Raw genomic sequence first — 9,145 nt, forward strand, 5'->3', positions numbered from 1 at the left:
GAAGCTCAAGAAAGCAAACCAAGTTTGCGGTGTTCTGGTAAGAGGACCAGTGTTGCTTTTATTTTTCTGTTTTGGGAGCAAGTCTCTGCAGGTAGCACAGCCGGAAAGTGCAAGAGTGCATTGTCTCAGATTGAGACGCCATTCGTGGTGTAGCAAGAGGGCAGTATATACTGCGGGAAAGGGCTTTAGCCCTTAGTTGCTCTGTTTTTTTTATTTGAGGCCATTTTGGGGCCTATTTTGGAGGCGGAAGTTTTCTGCACGCACTCAGGAAAAGACCCTATTTTATGCTGTGCGACCACTGTTCTACAGGTCGGTGAAAAGTTACTGTAGAAATTGCACCGTATGTTTGTGCGCAGAGACATTGGGAGTTACAGAATCATCCTTGTTGCCTGTTGATGCAAAATCGTCACTAGGAAGTGACTGTGTGGTCAAATACCACTTTCGTCAGTTTTGCAGATTTGCCCTTATGAGGCTGAAGCTGTGTTTTTTGCAGTGATTTTTTACAGTGTTCTGTAATGGCGTCTGATTCTCTTTCAGAGATTGTCACTGAAAAGCTTGACAAGAATAACTTCCAAGCATGGAAGTTCAGAATGACGAATTTCCTTATGGGAAAAGGATATTGGGAATTTGTTGCAGAAAATGAAGAAGAACGAGTTCTTCCTGATGTTTCCAATCAACAACAAATGTAGCATTTAAAGCATGGCATGAGAGAGCTAGGAAAGTTATGTACTGGCTGTCTATCAGCATTTCAGACTATATGATTATGCATATTCAAGATGCAAGTACGCCAAAGGAGGCATGGGATACTTTGTAAAAAATGTATAGCACAAATACGCAAGCCAGGAAAATGCAGCTCAAGCAAGAGTTGCACAATGTGCAAAGAGAAAATATGAGCATCAATGACTACCACATGAAGGTGAAGAAGATTGCAGATGCATTTGCTTCCATTGGGTCGCCAGTGGAAGATGATGATTTAGTTTCTGTGACCTTGAATGGTCTAGGAAAGGATTATGCACAGTTCCAAACATCCATTTCCGTCCGTGAAAGATTCCCTGATTTTAAGGAGTTGATTGCTCTTCTAATTTCTGAGGAGCAGAGAAATGGTGGTGCATCTTCTTCAGGAGGAACTTCAAAAGAAGCTGTCTTTTACTCAAATGCTGGAAGAGGTAGAGGCAGAGGTAGAGGAGGCCGATCTGGAGGCTGTGGTAGAAATCAGAATATGCAGCAAACTCAAGAAAACCAGTTCTATGGAGGAGGACGTGGTAACTTTAGAGGCAGGGGGAGCCAAAGAGGTCGTGGTGGATGGCAAAGCGGCCAAAATGCAAACAGTAATGTTAAATGCTACTACTGTGGTAAAATGGGTCATATGGCTAAAGACTGCTATAAAAAGCAGAATGACATCATGAATGGAAAATTGCAACAAGGGAATTATGTATCTTCTAGTAGATAGGGTGATGACAGAAATGAGCATTTGTTTATGGTACAGCACATGAACAATTCTGTGACAAGTGCAGAAGAAAGCAACGATGTATGGTATGTTGACTCAAGTGCATCAAACCACATGACAGGTCATGCAGAATGGATGGAGGATGCAAGGAAAATGGAAAAACTAGGATTTGTGGAGACTGGTGATGACACTGCACATCCTATTGTGCAGATTGGAAAAATTCATTTGTCTATGCAGGATGGGAAAAAGAAATACCTGTCCAACGTATTTCATGTCCCGAATATCACCAAGAATCTGGTTTCTGTTGGTCAAATGGTTGAGCAGGGCTTGCCTGTCAGATTTAATCCTCATGGATGCTTTGTTGAGGATATGAAAAATAAAGGTCGCTTGATAGCAAAAGGAAAGAAGCAGGGCAGAATGTTTACGTTGGATGCAGACATGCCTGAATTGAGTGCAGCAATGTTTGCACATGGGACCGGTGTAGTTGCAGATATTGATATCTGGCATAAACGCATTGGTCATGTTAATGTATAGCGACTTAAATCAATGCAGGCCCAAAATATTGTTGCAGGATTGCCTAAATTCAAGGTTGCAGAAATGCATAAGGTATGTGAAGCCTGTCAGTTTGAAAAACAGGTAAGGAAACCATTTCCTAGACATGTTCAAGAGAGTAAGAAGCCATTGGAATTAATCCACTCTGATGTGTGGACTACTAAAGCTGCATCTCTTAGAGGCTGTCATTATTTTGTCACTTTTATTGATAACTATAGCAGAAAAGTTTGGGTGTATTTTATGAAAAAGAAAAGTGAAGTTTTTGGGCATTTCAAAACTCTTAAAGCTATGGTTGAAAAAGAAACATACCTGCAAATAAAATGCCTAAGGTCAGATGGAGGGGGAGAGTATCTCTCAAATGAGTTTGCAAGGTTCTTGCAGGAGCATGGCATAAAGCAGCAATATTCATGTAGTCATACCCCACAACAAAATGGAATTGCAGAAAGAAAAAACAGGCATATTGGAGAGGTATCTCGTGCCATGCTCAATGAAAAAGACCTGCCAGATTTTTACTGGGTCTAAGGCAATTGCTACAGCAGTCTACATAATGAACAGGACTCCCACTGCAGCAATACATGGCATGACTCCAGAGGAGAGGTATACTGGTAGGAAACCAGATATTTCTCATTTGAAAATTTTTTGTTGCATTGCCTATGTTCATGTGCCAGATGAGTTGAGATCCAAGTTGGATCCAAAAGCTGAGAAGTGCATCTTTATTGGTTATTCTCTGTAGCAAAAAGGGTATAGATGCTATAACCCTTCTACTCGTAAGTTTACAGTGAGTAGAGATGTTTTTGATGAGATGAGTAGCTGGTATAAACCAGTAAATGTGATTGATAATGTAGATGCACAAAATGGTAATGCTGCACAGAATTCACAGCAGCAGTCACAAGATATTAGTGGACCTGGAGCGTCCTCTAGCAGTGGTTCACATTCTTTGCCATGGACAGACAGATTGAGATCAGGAGAATCTTCTCAAAGCAATGCAGATAGTGGTATGCAGGTATCACGAAAAGGAAAAGAGAAGGTAGATCAATCCATGTTTGATGTGAATGCAGGTCACTCTTATGTGGATGGTGAATCGAGTGGCTCAGAACAGAGCATTGATGATAAGTTGGGTATTCCTTCTATTGTTACACCTGGAGTAAGGAAGACCAAGGATATTTTGAGAGCACCTGGGAGTGAACCTACTTTGCGCAGGTCTACCAGAGCTAGGTATCCTGTGGATAGGCTGAAATATGATGGATTTACAGCCATTCACTATGCATATATGGTCAAAGTGATATTGGAACCAGAACCCACTTCTTTTGAGCAAGCCATGGGAAAAGAAAAATGGGAGAAAGCCATGGATGAAGAAATGGATGCCTTGGAAGCAAATGCTACATGGGAATTGGTACCTTTGCCTAAAGATAAGAATGCAATTAGTTGTAAGTGGGTTTATAAGGTGAAACACAATGCAGATGGTTCTATGAATAGATACAAGGCAAGATTAGTAGTCAAGGGGTATGCACAAACATATGGCATTGATTATGAAGAAACATTCAGTCTGGTTGCAAGGATGGCAACCGTAAGAGCAGCCATTGCTATGGCTACATCAAAGGGATGGTCTTTACATCAGATGGATGTAAAGAATGCCTTCTTGCATGGTGATTTGCAAGAAGAGGTCTATATGGAGCAGCCACCAGGTTATGTGCATGCTGTTCATCCTGAGTTTGTTTACAGGTTGAAGAAAGCCTTTCATGGCTTGAAGCAAGCACCTAGAGTATGGTCTGACAAGATAGGACAGTATCTTGTCACTATTGGCTTTCAGATTTCCGAGGCAGATTTCTCACTTTATGTGAGAAAAACAGAGAAAGGTATTATGCTACTTGTCATTTATGTTGATGATTTGATTATGACAGGTGACAGTAATGAAGATATCCTTCATGTGAAAATGCTATTGAAGCAGAAGTTTGAGATGAAGGATTTGGGAGAGCTGCGTTATTTCTTGGGTATTAAGGTGATTAGATCACCAAGTGGGATACGGCTCTTGCAGAGGCAGTATGGATTGGACATGCTGTCCAAATATGGGATGACAGGCTGTAAGCCTATTTCAGTTCCTTTGGAGCGGAATGTGAAGCTGAGCGCAGATGCAGGTGAGCTTCTGGAAGACCCTACTATGTACAGACGCATAGTAGGAAGTTTGATTTATATGACTATTACCAGGCCAGATTTGAGCTATGCTGTTGGATTGGTAAGTCAATTTATGCAGGCTCCAAGGAAACCGCATTTGGATGTGGCTAGACGCATACTCAGGTATGTGAAGTCCACATTGCAGTATGGACTATTTTATGAGACTGGGATTCAGATACAGTTGCATGGATACACTGATGCTGATTGGGCTGGTAGTATTTCTGATAGACGATCTACCAGTGGATATGTGTTCTCTTTTGGGAGTGCTGCAGTCACTTGGAGCAGCAAGAAACAGCCTACAGTTGCCTTGTCGAGCACAGAGGCTGAGTACAGGGGCGCAGCAATGGCTGCATGTGAGGTAGCTTGGTTGCATAAGCTACTTTATGATATGCATTAGCCTACAGATGGACCAGTTGTCATTTATTGTGACAACATGAGCAGTATACACTTGGCAAATAACCCAATCTATCATGCTAGAACAAAGCACATTGAGGTGCATTATCACTATGTGCGGGAGAGGGTTTTACTAGGTCTTATTGATCTAGTTTATGTCAGCACAGAGGATCAGGTTGCTGACATATTTACGAAGGCATTGGGCGCAGAGAGGCTGCGCAAGTTCAGAGACCTACTTGGTGTGCAGGAATTGGGATTGAGCTCGAGGGGGAGTGTTGAGATATCGAGCTCCACTCGTGATATGCTAGGGTGACCGTTGTGCATTTATGTCACCGACTTGTCAGTTGCAGATGCGGTTGGTACACCACCCATGAATAATAGCTAGATGACAGCTATCCTTATCTACTCTAGTTCGTGGCTCAGTTAGTATGCCATCTTAGTTGAGTTTGGTTTGAGACCCACATATAGGGTTGTTCTATTTCTTTTGTACTAGAGTTCTTTTGGCTTACACAACTAAGAAGAGAAAAACTGTTTTCAGCCTCCACCTTTGTGTGTATTCCCCCATTGTGCAAGCAAGAAAGCTACAAGTGAGACTCCTTCCTTCTCTCCCACAATCTTGACATGCGGGTAGTGTGCAAGATGGATCCATAGGTAGGGATGGGCTGACTGGGCATGGGCATGGTAGCCACATGAGGGACCCAAGGAGGTGGGATGGGAACACTGGGAGCAGAAAATGGGAATCCCTGCGTAGGTGTAACCCAAGGAGAGTGTGAAGACGCACCATAAGCTGAGGATGGAAACCCCTGCGTATGAGTGGTCATGGGAGATGTGAAGTTGGGGATAGTGAGGGGGATGCCCATCACAGTCGACCCAGGAGTTATGGGTGTGCTCATTTGCTGAAAGGTGAGAGGCAGTGTGTTAAAGGGTGGCATTCCCCCTAACGAAGTACCATAATGCAAAGAGGTAGAGAATGGGGTGGAGAAGGAAAAGGTTCTAGGAGCGGAGATGGAAGATACAACCCCTAGGGTGTGTGAAGCAGATGTGGAGTGTAATCCAAGATTTTGGAAAGATGATGAGAGATGATCAAGGTATGATATAGAAGAGGGTGGGATGGGAGGGAAGTGAGAAGTGTGTGTGATATGCTCAAATGAAATAGAAGTTGTAGATGTACCTGAATTTCGTCTGCTTCATGAGCCCCCTCTATTGAAGTTCACATACGCAAAGCCATCCCGATCCTGTACCTCAAAAGAAGAAACAGGCGAGGGCTTTGATTCATGCAACACAAAAGAATTGTACAAACCTGACATTGGACCTGGCTGAGATGATGAAGATGGATTGCCAGACGTTCTGAATGCCGTATATCCTCCATGATCGGAGAGGTGGCTAGCCTCACCAACCGGTCCAGATGTGGTAGCAAAACTGGTAGGAGGGGTGTAAACATCACCGTACTTTTGCGATAGTACTCCTCAAAGTCCTCCTCTGTCATGTTAGTGAAATTTGGTGAAGGTGGAGTGTTGTCCTCCTCACCGAGTCCATAATGCGGTCTCAGGGTCTCCAATGATGGAGAAGCGTGACAAGACATCATAGGAACTGGAGAAGGTGTCTGGGACATTGTGATTCGGTTACGAGTCGTATTGTGTGCCTCGCACAAAGGCTAGCTCTCAACAATATCCGCAGGATACTCTTTACAAGAGCATCGGCTCTGATACCATGTTAAGAAGACTGCTAGGGTTTTCATTGAGGACACACAGAGTGTATGACCACGACAGAAACACAAAGACACAGACACAGACACAGAGGGCAAAACTCAAACCCTAAACGCAAAACTCAAAACTCACACCCTAAACACAAAACTCAAAACACACACCCTAAACGCAAAACTCAAAACTCAAAACTCAAACACAAACAGAAGAAGGGAGAGAGAGAGCACAACTCTGAAGTGAATGAATGCTGTAAATGAATGTAAAAGTGTACAGTGTGCTCAAGGGCAGAGCAATGTCGGAGTGTGACGTCCATCGAAGACGGATACCAAGTTTGTGACCACCAATCGGAGTGTAGGAGTGCTGAATAGTGAATGGCAGCAGGCTGGTCACCAAAACACAGTAGTCTGGAGGCTGGAAACTGGTAAACGCAGCAGTGTACCACCGATCGGGGGCTGGAAACTGTGCACAGTCTGCTGTAAACAGCACGCTGAAACAGTGTCTGAGAGTGTCAGGGCCTGCAATGCTAAAAACGCAGGCTGGCTGACCTTGGAGATGATGGACAGCAGGCTGAACAGCAGTCTGGGACAGTTTGGAGCAGTCGCCAGCAGCTGAGAGCTGTCGCCTACAGCAATGGACAGGCTGAAGATGATTTGGCTGCAGTCGATGATGGCTGGACAGCAGATGGAGGCGGGCTGCAGGTTGGAAACTGGGCACCAACAGCAGCAGAGGGTGTATGGGCTGGTGTAACCTGCAAACAAGGATGATGGCTGAATGGGGGCAGCCTGTCTATTTATAGATGTGGAAGGGTGCCCCAAAAATTAGGGTTTCCACTAAACTTTCTCGAACTGCTCGTTTTAGGGTTTCCACTGAACTCTCTCGAACCGCTCCCCGTTTTAGGGTTTTACTCTAAAAGAGCATTTTTAGTGTGTTTTGGGGTTGTTTAAGAGGCTAATAAGCAAGTAATGCATATTTTAGCTCAACACATCAGTGGTATTTGAGCACCATCAAATATATGGGTCTTCTCACCAGGGATGGTCTAGCTTCCTGGTGTGCTGCCGTCCCTTCAGTCACTTTGTGTGATACTTAGTAGTCATGCAACTTTTGTATGTTCTTTGTAAGTAATGCAATTACCTTTTTTTTGGGGGGAGAGAGAGAGAGAGAGAGAGAGAGAGAGAGAGGTCTATTGAGGCCGGAAATAAACTTTGAGACAAAACCGTGTAAGATGGGTAGTAACAACTAGATATCAAGATGTACCAGTGTGATATGTTGTATACAATGCAATGTTAATGGAGGGATAAAAGGGGTGGGTGGATGGAGCACTAAATCAGTGATGTATACAATCATGTGCCAATCCTCTGTGTGTGTGTGTGTGTGTGAGAGAGAGAGAGAGAGAGAGAGAGAGAGAGAGAGAGATCTTGATATCAATTTTGTCAAATGTTACACAGGTTTCTTTTGGTCCAATTTCATGGCTGATGGTCTCGGAAATATTCCCCTTGCGCACTAGGGGTCGAGCACTAAGCATTGCAGTCCTTGTGAACTTTGCTTCAAATGCTCTAGTCACATTTGCGTTTGCTCCCTTACAGGTATATCAGCTCATTATATGGTTGTTGAGAATGCGTGCTGTTTGTGAACAAACAGAAATGTGATTCTTGATGATTCCCAGATTTGCATGTTTGAAAGCACTGCTTCAAGATGCAAGATGACTAGCTATTTTCACTAACATTATTGATCATGATTGGCAGGATTTATTGGGTACTGCTGCTACATTTTTGGGGTTCGGCATCATTGGAGTCATTGCTTTGCTATTTATTATATATTCAGTTCCAGAAACCAAGGGGCTTAGCTTGGAGGAGATTGAGGCTAAGCTTTTGGAGAAATAAACTGCTAGGTTTGCTAGAGGAATGTTGTGTGGATGGATAGTAATGCTTATTTATATTTTGCAGGCTGTACCTTATGCTTTGATGCCCCCTTGTAACTGCCATGAACACAAATTCTCTGCATCAATATTATTACTCCTTAAAGGGCTGGTGTAGGGCAGGAGGTTTCATGTCTGCTGGAAGTTACTGTTTCTCATATCTTAGCTACATAAAGAGCCGGGCAAAGTGTCGATTTTCTTTTTCAATATGCATGCTATATCATAAGAAGAGAGATTCTATTAAACATATCTCGGTGTGATAGTGAGAACTATGTTAAATGTACATTATGCATGCTATTAATAAGAAGAGAGATGCTATTAAAGACATCTCGGTGTGACAGGGGCATTATGTTAGATGTACAATATGATCTCTCTATATAATGAAGAAAGAACGCACAAAGGAATGGCATCTCCTTGGTTCTTTCCTGATAGGGGGGGGGCTAGTAGAGCAACCAACATGGCGGTTTGCAATGGATATCTCCGAGTCAAAAAAGATGCAAGACTCTCAGGTACGTACTCTGGCCTCTTGCCTGCTAGTCTGGTCTACAAGCCTCTCGCATGTGCCTTGCAGGGTATGCATGATCTCCATTCATCTATAGACGGGGGCTACTCATCATACTCTCAGATATCTAGTTGTCCTGTGGACTCAGCTACTCATAAGAAATAGATGAAAGTCCCATCCTCCTCTATTTGTGACCCGCACCACTATTACCCAAGAACGTCCTAGATACTAATCCAAGTGTTCAAATCTCGTGAGCCCTAGGGTGCTTCCAAACGTGGTGCATTCGAGTATGTTTTACAAAAACATTGGGCCCTGCCAACTGCCTTCTACCAAGCTCCTATCTTCCTTGGTCATTTTTCCTAATACATTCTTAAAAAATCAATTCAAAAGGTGTTCGGAAAATTTGTGTTTGAATCATTGTTGAAAGGCAGGGGTTGTCTTGACCCTACTCACTAGAAAAA

The 9,145-nt window shown here is 43.3% G+C and overlaps 1 protein-coding gene across 1 annotated transcript in view; it reads left to right on the plus strand.

The window, feature by feature from the left end:
* LOC148012661 (D-xylose-proton symporter-like 2) overlaps positions 1-8,431 on the plus strand; it is an 84,044-nt gene extending 75,613 nt beyond the window's left edge. The window contains exons 12-13 of the mRNA XM_087668697.1: positions 7,713-7,850; positions 8,010-8,431. Of these exons, the coding sequence (XP_087524823.1) occupies positions 7,713-7,850; positions 8,010-8,147 (276 nt within the window). The 3' untranslated portion in view covers positions 8,148-8,431. The remainder of the gene's footprint in view (positions 1-7,712; positions 7,851-8,009) is intronic.
* Positions 8,432-9,145: the final 714 nt, after the last annotated feature.

The sequence above is a fragment of the Lygodium microphyllum genome, chromosome 27, assembly GCF_053477565.2.
Source record: "Lygodium microphyllum isolate KBCC chromosome 27, Lygodium_microphyllum_v1.1.10, whole genome shotgun sequence".
In the NCBI taxonomy this organism is placed as follows: domain Eukaryota; kingdom Viridiplantae; phylum Streptophyta; class Polypodiopsida; order Schizaeales; family Lygodiaceae; genus Lygodium; species Lygodium microphyllum.